Source organism: Saccopteryx bilineata, chromosome 2, assembly GCF_036850765.1.
Source record: "Saccopteryx bilineata isolate mSacBil1 chromosome 2, mSacBil1_pri_phased_curated, whole genome shotgun sequence".
In the NCBI taxonomy this organism is placed as follows: Eukaryota; Metazoa; Chordata; class Mammalia; order Chiroptera; family Emballonuridae; genus Saccopteryx; species Saccopteryx bilineata.
In genome coordinates this window covers 224,041,565-224,054,671 of record NC_089491.1, presented here as the reverse complement: position 1 = coordinate 224,054,671, position 13,107 = coordinate 224,041,565, and the positions used below count along the sequence as shown (strand labels likewise).

Here is a 13,107-nt window from a genome sequence, read left to right as displayed (position 1 = left end):
TCTTCCATGTCTAGTCACTGGGATCTTAGATGGCTTCAAAACATGGTCTGGCGGTCAGCAGCCATGCAGGGCAACAGGAGGGACTTGACATCATAACAGTGGCAGCAATGGACATGACAGTGGCAGTAAGAATAGTAACATTCACGTTCTGAGAGCCTGGCAGCCGTGCCAGGTGCCAGTCTACACTGGGCAAAGCTTTCATCTTGCTTAATTCTCACAGTGATTTAATGAGGCTGCTTTCCCATTTGGCAGATGAGGAAACTGAGGGGTGCAGAGAGGTTAGTTATTGTGCTCTGTACCTCCCATCTAGAGAGTGGACGGGTCAGAAGGTGACTAGGCTATTCTGCTCAGGGCCTGGGCCGGGTCCACATGCAGCTCTTGCATGGAGACCTGGGTGCTGGAGGCCAGGGCAGGGAAATTGGGGTGCTCACTGGAACCTCTGAACCTTCCTGCTTTCCACTCGCACTGGTCAACAACGCTCATGCCAGCTGCTAGCAGACTTCACAGAAAACAACAACAACACTGTTTTTACAGAATCCATGCATGTTTACTATAGAAAAATTAAAAAACAAAGATAGGTGTAAGAAATGTTTTTTGTTTGTTTGTTTTTTTATTTTTCTGAAGTGAGAAGTGAGGAGGAGAGAAATAGACTCCTGCATGTGCTTAACCGGGATCCACCCAGCATGCCCACCAGGGGGCAATGCTCTGCCCATCTGAGGCATTACTCCATTGCAACCAGGGCCATTCTAGCACCTGAGGCAGAGGCCACGGAGCCATCCTCAGTGCCTGGGCCAACTTGGCTCCAATGGAGCCTTGGCTGCGGGAGGAGAAGAGAGAGATAGAGAGGAAGGAGAGGGGAAGGGTGGAGAAGCAGATAATTGCTTCTCCTGTGTACTCTGTCAGGGAATCAAACCTGGGACTTCCACATGCTGGGCTGACACTCTACTGCTGAGCCAACTGGCCAGGGTAAGAAATGATTTTAAAATGACCCATAATTTTATTGTCCAGTAATAATTATTGTTATCTAAGTATGTATATCCTTACACAGGTGGGTTATCACAGATGCACATAGATAAACACCTATGCATTTTGTGAAATTTGGGTTATAACAAATGTTATTTTATAGTTTGCTCTTCTCACTTGACATTATTCTGAAGATAATTTTTGCTAAAAAATACTTGCCTGTGACATTTATGTTTCTTTTGCTAATAAATTATCTTTTGAATTATAACATAAGTACAGAAAAGTACACAAATTATAGGTGTGCAGCTTGATTACTTTTCACAAAGCACATGTGCGCGTGCCTTGACTGCCCACAGACAGAACTGGAACACTTCCAGCACCCCAAGCCCACTCAGGCCCCCACCAAATCACTGCCTGTACCTTCTTCAAAGGTCTTCTGACATCTATTCCTATATCTCCAGAGATTAAACTCATAAACTTATATAAATGAAATCATCTGTTTGTACTTATTCATATGGACCTTCCTGAGCTTCCCATGGTGAGACTAACCTATGGTTGGTTAGTTGCTGATGAGAGATTTAGATAGTTTATTATAATATAATATGACATTCGGGCAGATAGTGCAATTTATTTTTTCCATGTTATATAAATGGGAATTTGGGTAGTTTTCAGGTTGTGGCCATGATGAGTTGTGGGGCACTGAGCATTCTAGTGTCTTTTGGTGATATGTGTACCATGTGCTGTTGGGTTTGTATCTACTAGTGAGAGCTGGGTCATAGGGAAGGCGCTTTTCAGCTTTAGACCACCCTGGCACACAGTTTTCTAAGGTAGATGTGGTGATTTACTCTTCCACCAGCAGTGTATGGGAGTTCTCATCCATGGTTATTGTTCCAAGTGGGTGGGATTCCACTGTAGACATGTGCTGCCATTTATTTTACTAGTCTCCCAAGGTTGGACATCTGGGTTGTTTGTAGTTTTTGCTATTGTAACTAGCTCATGAATGAACATTCTTTTAAGCAAATCTCTGCACATATCCTAGATTATTTTCCTATAATAAATTCTTAGCGGTCAAGCATGAATATTTTTAAATCTTTGAGTATCCACTTCCAAACTTCTCATCCCTGGGAAGCTGCACCAGTATTGGCTTTATTTTAGAAGTTGCATACTTTTTATTTTATTTTAATTTTTTTTACATAAAGGGTCAGATAGGGAATACGATTGGTTTTGTGGACCATGTGCTCTCTGTCTCAACTACTCAACTCTGCTGTTGAACATGAAAGCAGCCATAAACAATATGGAAGCAGAGAGGTATAACTGTGTTTTAATAAAGCTTTATTTATAAAAACAGGTGGTGGGCTGGATTTGGCCTGAAGGTTGTAGCTTGTCAATGTTGCTTTATTTGGTCATTGATGTCTGAGAATCCTGTACAGATTTGGTAGTGTGGTCCCTGGACCTCTCATGATAAAGTTCCATCTCTCCCTCTAATGGGTGTATGTGAGCATATAGGCTGTCTACACAGCCATGTGGGTGTCCATCCTGATGCTCAGGCCCCCGCCCACCCCCACCCCCCGACTCTCAAGCCATCGACTGAGCTGTGGCTCGTGTGGTAAGTTCAATGTGTGAGAATGCTCTGGGTGGAGCAGTGTGAACTAAATTAATATCCATTGCAGATTAACATTTGGTTTTTCAAAATGGTCTAATTTTAGGAAATCTGAAAATGTGAAGACAAGCAAAGAAACTTTTGAGCCAAAGTTAAAAAGTGGAAATGAAAATGGAAATGAAAACTACGCCTACAATTCAGATGAGCTGAAGATCACAAGTGAGTGGGTGGGCGGGGCGAAGGGAAGACCTGGCAGTGCCGCGGGTTCGGGTTCGGGGTGGGCTCACCAAACACCAGCTCCACAGGGCAGATGACTTAGCTATTGCTGCTCATTCCTTTTTGGGTAAGGTGACCAATCATCCTCCTTCAGGGAGGACAGTCCTTCTTTTGTAAGTTCCATCCTCCCTTGAAAAGTGTCCTCCTACATGTCCTCCTTTTTGATACTGGAAGACTAATCTATAAATGTCCGTGTTTGATCAATGCAAAGTCAATCCATTGCGTGTGATGTGACGTATTTGTATCTAAATGAGTACTTTTTCCTTACAATTATTATTAAAAATTAATAGACATGTAAGCATAATTACAATATAAAATACTACAAATGTTTTTATTATGCATTTATCATATTATAGTGTATTATTGTTGCAATGAATAAAATGTTTCTTTTATTTATGATATTGTTTTCTTCAATTGATTTTTGTCTTCCTTTTCATTGTAAAAAAGTTGGTCACCTTATTTTTGGGTCATCTTTAGAAGAAGGAGATGTTCCAGAACTGGAAATAGTCTAGAATTAGCTTAACAGTAAAAAAAGAAAAAAAAAAGTCCATCTTATTTATCTGAAATGTAAGTGGATATTTACGTGGTTTTAAAATAAAACTTTTTCATACTTTCTCTTTCTTTAAAGCCTTCTTCTACCTTATAGTTGGCAAGGGGGCATTTTCATACACTGAAGGTACCTTCCCCAGAACTTCAGCTAGGTTTGTGTAAAACTGAAACTCCGCTTGAAATCCGCCCCTAGTCACCTTGGCCAGGAGTGGGAGAACATTCACGAATGCAACCCAATTTTAAAAAGTCTTTTAGTTAGCGTCTCAGTGTCTTGCCTTGAGAGAATACAATCCTAATGGGGGGCTTCTCACAATGCATGGTCATTAATGAGAGGCAGGATTAGGATTTGAACTAAGAGCCTTTTATTAGGCAGACAAATTACTCCTTAGGAGTCTGGGAAGGAGACCCAGACCTAATAAGTTGCCCCCCACCCCACTACTAAAATCAGGACAATTCTCAGTGGCCCCTTGTGTTTTATTTTGCCATAGCTGCTGCCCATGAACATTCTAAATTGCATGCTTTGGATTTTAAAGAATTCCACAAAGCAGTAACTGTTTCCTTTGATAATCTGATCTCAGCTTCTTGCAGAATATCCTGTGAGCACATGCTTATTCATTAGTATTTTGAGCCTTTAATCGAGTGCCTGACCTGGATCAGGGCCTGAACAAAACCTCTTTGCTTACTTTTTTTTCCATCTGCCCTATGTTTGTTTATTTTCCTTGGTCAGCAATTAAAGCCATGAATTCACCTTGTCCCTGTATGAGATGAACGTCATCTAAAAAGGAACTGATTCTGAGTCCGTGTACTGTTTTATTTCATTAGAGAACTAGTTCTAAAGACATGGAACCCCAAGGGAACTCTAAAAGCAATTTTTCATGGATCAGGATTATTTTACACTAGGGGTGCTATATTAAAAACAAATGCATTTCTTCATAAATCAGAACTGTTAGATTGTGCATCTAGGTGTTTGTCCCGTGTCACTCTAAAAATCATTCCTTTGTTGCAGAGACTGCTTCTCTCCCCCCAGAGTTCTGTGACCCCAGTGTAGCTGAACGACAGCACCGTGGGCAGCCTCAGCAGGTAAGTGAGACCTTTCCCTTTTGGACTCTGTTTCGCCAGGCAAAAATCCTTGTCTTGTGGTTTAAGGTGAATGGTGGAAGAACGTGGCCTTTTTTTTTTTTTTTTACCTCCAGGTCAACTGATCATCCTGGAGGGAACGGGGCTAGGACATGTTGTATCTCTTGTCTTTTGTAGTGGGGTTCGGGTGAGGGGTAAGCCCAGAAGTTGAATTTGGGCTTGTAGATCTTGAGGTGTATGTTAGAGATCCCCTAGAGATGGCGAATGTGCCATGGGGTGCACAAGCCTGGAGTTCCTGGGAGAGGTACACATTTTAGGCACATTCTGATGGGTGCCATCCTCCTAAAGAATGTTAACTTAAAGAAAACGAAGTCAGTTAGGGCAGTGGTCCCCAGCCCCCTGGCCGCGGACTGGTACTGGTCCGTGGGCCATTTGGTACTGGTCCGCAGAGAAAGAATAAATAACTTACATTATTTCCTTTTTATTTATATTTAAGTCTGAACGATGTTTTATTCTTAAAAAATGACCAGATTCCCTCCCGTTACATCCGTCTAAGACTCATTCTTGCTGCTTGTCTCAGTCACGTGATACATTTATCTGGCCCACCCTAAAGGCCAGTCCGTGAAAATATTTTCTGACATTAAACCGGTCCGTGGTCCAAAAAAGGTTGGGGACCACTGAGTTAAGGAACAGTGAGGACACACTATGTTAATTCTCTGACACAGAGCCAGCATTGCTTGTCATACACAAACAAATTAGAGTTTATATGCCAAAAACACGATTGTTTTTTATCCAAAATCACATTGGGCAAAATATAAGTCACCAGCACTGTTTTCGGATCCATAGAAATATAACTTCAAATGAGAAGCCCATTTTTACGGTCCTGTGACGGTGTCCCCCAAAAGAATGGAAGTTCTCCCCTTTTCAGCTTTTGGGAAAGCCAGACTCACAGGTGGGGGTTTCCTCCAGCGCGTTGGGTCAGATGGCCCTGGTTCTGTTGTGGGCGGGAGTCGCTGTTAGCCTGTGGTTCTGCGGGAGGAGGCTGCCCTTTGAGCCACATCACTATCTCTTGGTGTAGATGTTCACTTGAATTCCCAGGCAGCTCCTGGCTGTAATATTCTTCCCTGCAGTTGGGATCCAGCTCCATCCATCCATCTTGCTGGGGGCATGTGCCTCACAGGCCTTCAGAAGAAGGGGAGCCAGGAAGGGGAGCTTTGACAGATGCTCAGCCGTGTAGCAGGAGGACCTAAGTGATGCTATTAGTGGCAGCCAAGGTAGCCGGGCGGGAAGAAATATGAGGGGTCTGTGGCACAAAAGAAGATGGGCCTGTGTGACAAACTGTGTGTCCGAGCAACTTCCTCAGGCTGCGTGTCAGAAAAATGGAGAGGTAATGGCCTGCCCATCCAGGTTGCTCTCTTCCCATGCATTTGATCTGGTGCTGGAGGGAGGGCTGCAGAGATGTAGCAGGCTCCCTTGAGAATGGCAGTCTCTTGACGAAGAGGTGGCTGGGGAGATGGAATCAGCACCAGCCAGGCTGGAAAGAATGTTGCCTGCTAATCCCCACACCTGGGCCTGAGTGGGGGTCATGGGGGGGATGAAGGGACTCTCTCTGACCCAGTGCCAAGTATGGTCACCCAAGAACACATTTAAGCCATCCAATACTTCTGTGGCTTTTCTGTAGTTACCTTTTCCTGTCACATGTCTTTCCACTAGACAAGCCAACGTGCTTGGGTCTGGGGCAGGCGGATGGGTTAAGCGGGGAGGAAATTCAGAAGAGGGTCCTATCAGCCAATTCCCTTTCAAGTATAAATGAGGAGAAAGGGGAACTGTAGATGGCGTTTGGAAACAAGAATGGAGAATGACGTTCCGGGGCTCTGAGTGGATTCTTCTTAAGCTTGAAGTGTTGTTTTGAAGACAGAGAGGGAGAGAAATTTAAAACGTTTCTGCTACTTAAACATGTAACCAGTTAAATAATCTATTGGTGGAAAAAGAACAGTTGCCATCATGCTGGGCCCAGAGAGCTGGGAACACACACTTGTGTTTCTTGAATTGTTTGTCAGGCTCCCAGGTGAGCCGTGTGTCTTAGCCCAGAGCTCTGGGTCCTTAAGGAACAAATAGGATGCAAAGAGGGGAACCAATATTGTCTGAGATAGAAACTTTCAGAGGGTTTTTAAATAGCTGGATTTTTCTACTTACAGTGGGGGATTTAGGCAGTTCTGAAGAGGTCCATGTTTGATTCCTAAAGTTTGTGCCTTTGTGGGGATGGGCCCACACACTGTGTGCAGCTACCCCTTTGGAGAACGAGAACTTGAGATGTACCATGGGCTCTGCTTCTTGTGAGGCACTGAAAGGAAAGGTCTGGCCCAAAAGCCTGGCAGCTCCCTTCTGTGTCCTTGGCCCAAAGAGCACATAGTCCTGCACGTGGTCAACTGGCCACTTGAGAGCTTCCAGGTGGCCAAACCACAGCCTAGAGAAGCAGGTCAAGGTGACCCTAACAACAGCAGTTCCTTTTGTAACTTCCCAAGGCCAGGCCTGCAGCCCTGGACTAAGTGGCCTTATTCCTGCCCTGCAGGCTAAGGAGGACCTTCTTCAGAACCTACAAGGCCATGCCAGGACGATGGCATCTGTGCTTTCTTCTCTTCTAACTTCTCTCCATGCCACAGTGAGCTTGCTCCCTCAAGGGCCCAGGAGAGGCAGCTGTGAGCTCTTTAAAGCACCTTCCCTTGGCCTTTCATCCTGGCTTGCTCTCTGCATGCCTCTATGTGACTCCAATTTGCTGCTTTGCTGCCTGCACTGCTGCTGGGGTGGGTTTGGCATTCCATGCACACAGGCTCCGTGGGCTCAGAGAGGTGCCCTGTGGGGCTCCTGCCCCAGAAGCAGAAGTTTGTTAGAGTTCTGGCTTGTTGACCACAGAATATACCATTGTGTGGAAACTCTGCAGTAGGATCAGGTCCTGAAAAGTCTATAGATTAAACTGAGAGAACTCAAGCTGTGATTCAGTGTGCAATAAAAGTGCTACCCAGTCTTTCTCCCTGTGGAGCTGGTTGGGTCAGATGCATGTCCTGTCTGTAGAGACAGCAACTAAAGCTCCTGCTTCATGGTCCTGGGTCTCAGAGCAGGGTGATCTTGATTTTGTCAATAGGAGAGCGACTGCTTTGTACCTGTGTCTGTGCTCTGCTTTCCCCTCTGCTTGACCTGCTGGTCTTGTTAGCCGATGGCACTTTCAGAAGGTCTTACCTAACAGGTGGCCATTGGAAGCCCACAGACCGCACAGCATTACCGGGTGCTCACTGGATAGTTAATCATTAAAGGAAAGAGTGTCTTCCATGTCCAGCATGTGCTGTCACAAGCAAAGTGACACAAGGATTGTGTTTGCATGTAAACACAGTCCCTTTGCTGATAATCACAATCTAGTCATGACAAAGATGTTAGGCCGGCGTAGATGAACGTGCAATGTAAAGACAGTAGGTTTTGGATCATTGAAGAAACATAAATCATTCTACGTCAAGTTGTCATTTTATCCTCAATGGTCTTGGGTATTTTGGTTTTCTTGAAAGGTCTCCTGTTCAGACATAAATCCGAGGAAGGGGGAGTGTGTAGGGCCAGGGGCTGCCAAAGGGAATTGTCCTTATGGCCTTTGGGAGGCGCAGATTCTTGGTCCCCACCTGTGGACCTCTGGGCTTGGTAAAGATGGGCAGGCAGCCTAAGCATCTGTGTTTTAGAACACGGGGGTTCTGATAGGTGGCTGGGTTTAAGAGTTATTGGCTTCTTTAGAGCAAGATGGAAGGGGGTGGTTGCTGGAACAGAGAGCGGGGCATTGCCAGAAATCAACTTGTCTACTTTATAATTTCACACCACTCAGTAATTACCATTTGCACAGAGTCCCAAAGCATTCATGACACCTGTGCTAACTGAACAGGGGGAGGGGTCTAGTACAACCCCTCCCCGGGGTTGACGGTGCCTGTACTCTTGCCGCAATCATGTGAAATCCTGTGCAAGTAGAGGAGCGTGCAGACATTGAGCCATGGAGTGTGTGACCACAGCCTGCTCAGGGCTGGGCACGGTGCTCTGTGGGGGGTACTCTTCCCCCACCTTCAACCCCACGTCTTCCCATCCTCCCAGCGTTCCACACATCTGTGTCCACATCTATAGGCTGTCGCGAGCCTGTGAGCCTCCACTGCCACGTCCTTGTCATGCCTCACCAAGCATGATTTTAATTACACCCTACACTAAGCAGTTGCTACAACAGAAGGCTGGGGTTTTAATGCTGCAGGAAGGGGTAGAAAGCCCATCTGCCACTGCACCAGCCCCCTTGCTCTTGCTCCTTTGACATTCTTTCGATCTAGTTCCGGAATGCCGTAGCCATGCTGCCATGGGGAAGATCAAGGTGGGATATCATGGGGCCCTGGTCAGTTGGTTCAGCGGTAGAGCATTGGCCCAGCATGTGGAAGTCCCAGGTTTGATTTTCAGTCAGGGCACACAGAAGAAGCGCCCATCTGCTTCTCCACCCCTCCCCCTCTCCTTCCTCTCTGTCTCTCTCTACCCCTCCCACTGCCAAGGCTCCATTGGAGCAAAGTTGGCCTGGGCACTGAGGATGGCTCCATGGCCTCTGCCTCAGGCACTAGAATGGCTCTGATTGCAACGGAGCAAAGGCTCAGATGGGCAGAGCATTGACCCCTAGTGGGCATGCCAGGTGGATCCTGATTGGGCACATGCGGGGAGTCTATCTCTCTGCCTCTCTGCTTCTCACTTCAGAAAAATACCAAAAAAAAAAAAAAAAGGGGATTTCATGAGGAACCTCTTCTTTTTTTTTTTATCCCTAGTATCTCTTGATACTTTCAGTGCTGATAGTCCTTAGAATACCTCAGAAGGGTTGAAGGCTTGTTTCCGGGATGGTGTAACTGGGGACAGTGTCTACAGTGCTGGAGGTTTGACTACACAAGACAACCACTGTGGTCTGAAGCTACAGGGGCTGGTGGCTGGGGTAGGTCAGGTGATCGCATGATGCTGGGTTGTATATTATGGGAAGAGGCACCAGCTGGCTGTGTGGGGGACCCTTCCTTGCTCACCCCACCTCTCAGACCACTCCCCGACCAGGTTCTCCTGTGGGTGTGGCATTGTTTATCAGAGGCTGAGAGAGGGAGCAGTCCTTGCTCCGGCTACCAAATGGCAGAAATGGGGATGTGTTTCCTGTACTTGGACCCCACAGAATGCTTCCTGCACATAGAAGTATAATACCTGCACACCCACAGATACCTTCACTCGGGTGCCCTGCTGCGGTGGCTCTCAGTTCCGGGGCTTCTGTGGGCATTTGTTCAGATGTACCCTCCAGAGCCTCTTCTAGACTTTCTGGGTCAGACTCTCTGGGAACTCAGGCCAAAGGATGGGTATTTCTATCACATACCTCACAGGTGATCTGCTTGGAGGAAAATATTCTGTGGCTCAGCGTGAAAATATAGCAGATATGTAAACATTGTTTCTAGGGAAATGTCATCTTGTAGATCTGGAGGTTTCTTATAACTGCATTGGGAATGACTTGGATTTCACAAGCCTGCAGCCCTGAGCTTGCCGCCAAGCACAGGGAGGACGTGGCGATGCTTGTGGGTGGCTGTGATGAGTGTCGAACAGGAAAGTCCGGACACAGTCCACAGAGTTGGGAAACACTGGGTCCTTAGGCACACTGCATTCAGTATGAATGAAAGAAATAGGACTTCAGGCTGTAGAGAGCCCAGGTCATACATTAAATTGTAGGAAGGTTTAGAAAGAAAGAAAGAGACTGATTTTCAAAAGCGACACATACCAAAACAGGACACGTTTCTACCCTGATTATTTCTATTCTGACTGAATCTACAGTTAGAACACTGCTATTATTTCCCAGACCAGAGCTTCTTTGGATGGAACACAGTTAACTCAGGTGTAACCTCCTGTGAACACATTAGGACAAAACTAATGAATACAATGAGAAATTCTTACTAAATATTACAGTTGGTGGGAAAGGCAAGCACCTTTTATTTTTATCTGAAGCCATGGGGTTTGGAAATGTTTTGCATCTTGATTAATATTTAAAACAAACAATCCTTCCCCCACCCCCCCTACCCCACTCCATCTCTTTCCAAGTCTCAGTTCACCATGGGTCCATTTTTCTGATTATTTTGGGCAACTCTGTGTCTTCCTGTCCCATGTCTGTCACTTTTGGGGGATGAGCATATGAACAGTTTGAAGCCTGAATCAGATCTTTCCCATTAATCACTTCCTTGTTGAGATCAACATAAATAAATTCTTGATAAATGTAGCAAACAGCACAATACATTTGTGCAACCCAGCAGTGAAAACAAAGGTCCAACAAGAGCAAAAATCTCCAGCGTGGTCACAGGCGAAGCACAGTTCTTGTGGCATGTTGCTAAGGGAGTCCCATTAGCTCTCTCGTTTGTGTGGACAGTAGTCAATAAATTAAGACCAGGAGCCAGAGTGATTCTATCCTTGAGACTTACAGCCATTTCATCGCCCTGTAAATCATTGATGTTGACCGGTTACATTATTTAAGATGCTAAGTACAGCCACAGTACTCTGGTAGCTGAGCCGCATTCTGAAGACTGGCAGGAAAGCCTGTAGCATGTGTTTTAATGGGGCAATAGTCTTAAATGGATTGCTTGGGATCACACGGCTCGTAGGAGCCAGATGGGTGATCTGCGTGGAGTGAGTCCTTCAGTGTCACTCCTCTCCCTTAGAAGGAATGTGTGTTGTGAAAGTTAGAAATGTTTTATATTTTCCTACAAAAGCTAGCATATCTATAAGAAAACTGAAAGACAAAGAGGTGCCTCTTTGCAGTAACTTGCCTTCATACAAACAAGTATTTTTTTTTAGTTGGATCACTTTTTAGGTACTGAACTTGGAAAACTTCTAGAGTGTGTGTCATTGAAAATACTTAAGCAAGGGAAGGGCATGTGTTAATATCAGTGTTCCTTTCTGCATTCTCACGTTGTCTTATCAGATGGGTAGAGCGTCCCTCTTACGTGTGCCTTGTACGGTGACTGTAACCGATTTAATCAGCTCTTTTCCCTTCGTCACCAGGGGCTGGATCACCATCAGCCAATCCCGACAAGTCGCCAACATGTTTCCTTTTTTGTGGCCAGTCCTAGGAAGGTCAGGAATGTGACTATCGTATAATAAAGATGTTGCATTTGGCTGATGACTTGCATCCCAACGAGGTCAACATTGCTGTTCCTTTGTCTCGAGGCTCCACCTCTGCCAGCGTTATCTGGAATACACAGAGTTGGAATCACCAAAATGGCGATTTCACAGCGAGAGAAGGAATTGATTGTCCCAACTTCCAAAGCAGAATTTAACTTTTAACGTGTTTCAAGATTTCAGTGAATTTCTTAAAGTTACTAAGTAAAAGCTGCAAACTAACCGTGATAATGTTTCTCATGGCACACTCCCGCTTGCTGATCTAATAAATGGTAGATAAGTCTATATCCTACTGTGTTTTTAAAAACATTTTTTATTATCTTACAGCATCTGAGGATTATATTTATGTATGTGTTGCATGTGGGCATTATTGCATCTGATCAGTGGGAAAAGAGGATAAAATATTCAGATGTCAGACATCTAAAATTGCCTGGGAAATCAGAATTCATAAGTTAAAAAATAAGATTAAATTTTAAAGGCAATGCACACCTGGTGAAATGTCTCGTTATTGGGTATTTGCACTAAGACATTCATTTTTATTCGCTCCCTTATCAGTCTGCTCCTGTGTCCTCAGATGACTTAGATGGATTAAGCTTTGTAGGGTACCTAGCTCACATATCACTAACATCATGTCAAAACAGAAAATTGGCAATGTGTTCTTTAATAAATAAAAGAGAAGACACCAAAAAGCCTGTATTGCCTCCTTAACTCTATGATTTAGGTGACAGTTTACAGAATCATGTTTAGGAATCGAACACTTTCTTTTATTATTTATTTATTTATTTATGACAGAGACAGGGAGAGGGACAGATAGGGACAGACAGACAGGAAGGGATTTTTTTTTTAATTTTTTAATTTATTTTTTTTCTTTCATTTTTCTGAAGCTGGAAACAGGGAGAGACAGTCAGACAGACTCCCACATGCGCCCGACCGGGATCCACCCGGCACGCCCACCAGGGGCGATGCTCTGCCCACCAGGGGGCGATGCTCTGCCCATCCTGGGCGTTGCCATGTTGCGACCAGAGCCACTCTAGCGCCTGAGGCAGAGGCCACAGAGCCATCCCCAGCACCCGGGCCATCTTTGCTCCAATGGAGCCTTGGCTGCGGGAGGGGAAGAGAGAGACAGAGAGGAAAGCGCATCGGAGGGGTGGAGAAGCAAATGGGCGCTTCTCCTGTGTGCCCTGGCCAGGAATCGAACCTGGGTCCTCTGCACGCTAGGCCGACGCTCTACCGCTGAGCCAACCGGCCAGGGCCTTTTCTTTTTTTTTTTAAATGGAAAAAAATTCTTTAATATCATCAAAGAGTGATTTGGTAGTATACCTTTTCTCATTGTCTTGTTATTTCTTTATTTTTTTGGGTTTTGGATCCAGACTAGGTTCATTGTATTTGATTATCAAATCTCTTACATCTCTTACTTTATTTTTCAATAATAGTTGACATGCAATGTTATACTA

The 13,107-nt window shown here is 45.1% G+C and overlaps 1 protein-coding gene across 4 annotated transcripts in view; it reads left to right on the top strand.

Annotated features, from left to right (window-relative positions):
* Window positions 1-12,139, top strand: part of IGSF5 (immunoglobulin superfamily member 5) — a 38,531-nt gene extending 26,392 nt beyond the window's left edge. For 3 of the 4 annotated variants that reach the window (XM_066259346.1, XM_066259348.1, XM_066259345.1), the window contains 3 exons: window positions 2,670-2,782; window positions 4,395-4,468; window positions 11,537-12,139. In XM_066259346.1, coding sequence (XP_066115443.1) covers window positions 2,670-2,782; window positions 4,395-4,468; window positions 11,537-11,632 — 283 coding nt within the window. In that variant the 3' untranslated portion in view covers window positions 11,633-12,139. Of the gene's footprint in view, window positions 1-2,669; window positions 2,783-4,394; window positions 4,469-11,536 lie in introns of those variants that run through there. The other variant, XR_010729224.1, reaches the window with a different exon arrangement.
* The last annotated feature ends 968 nt before the right edge of the window (window positions 12,140-13,107 follow it).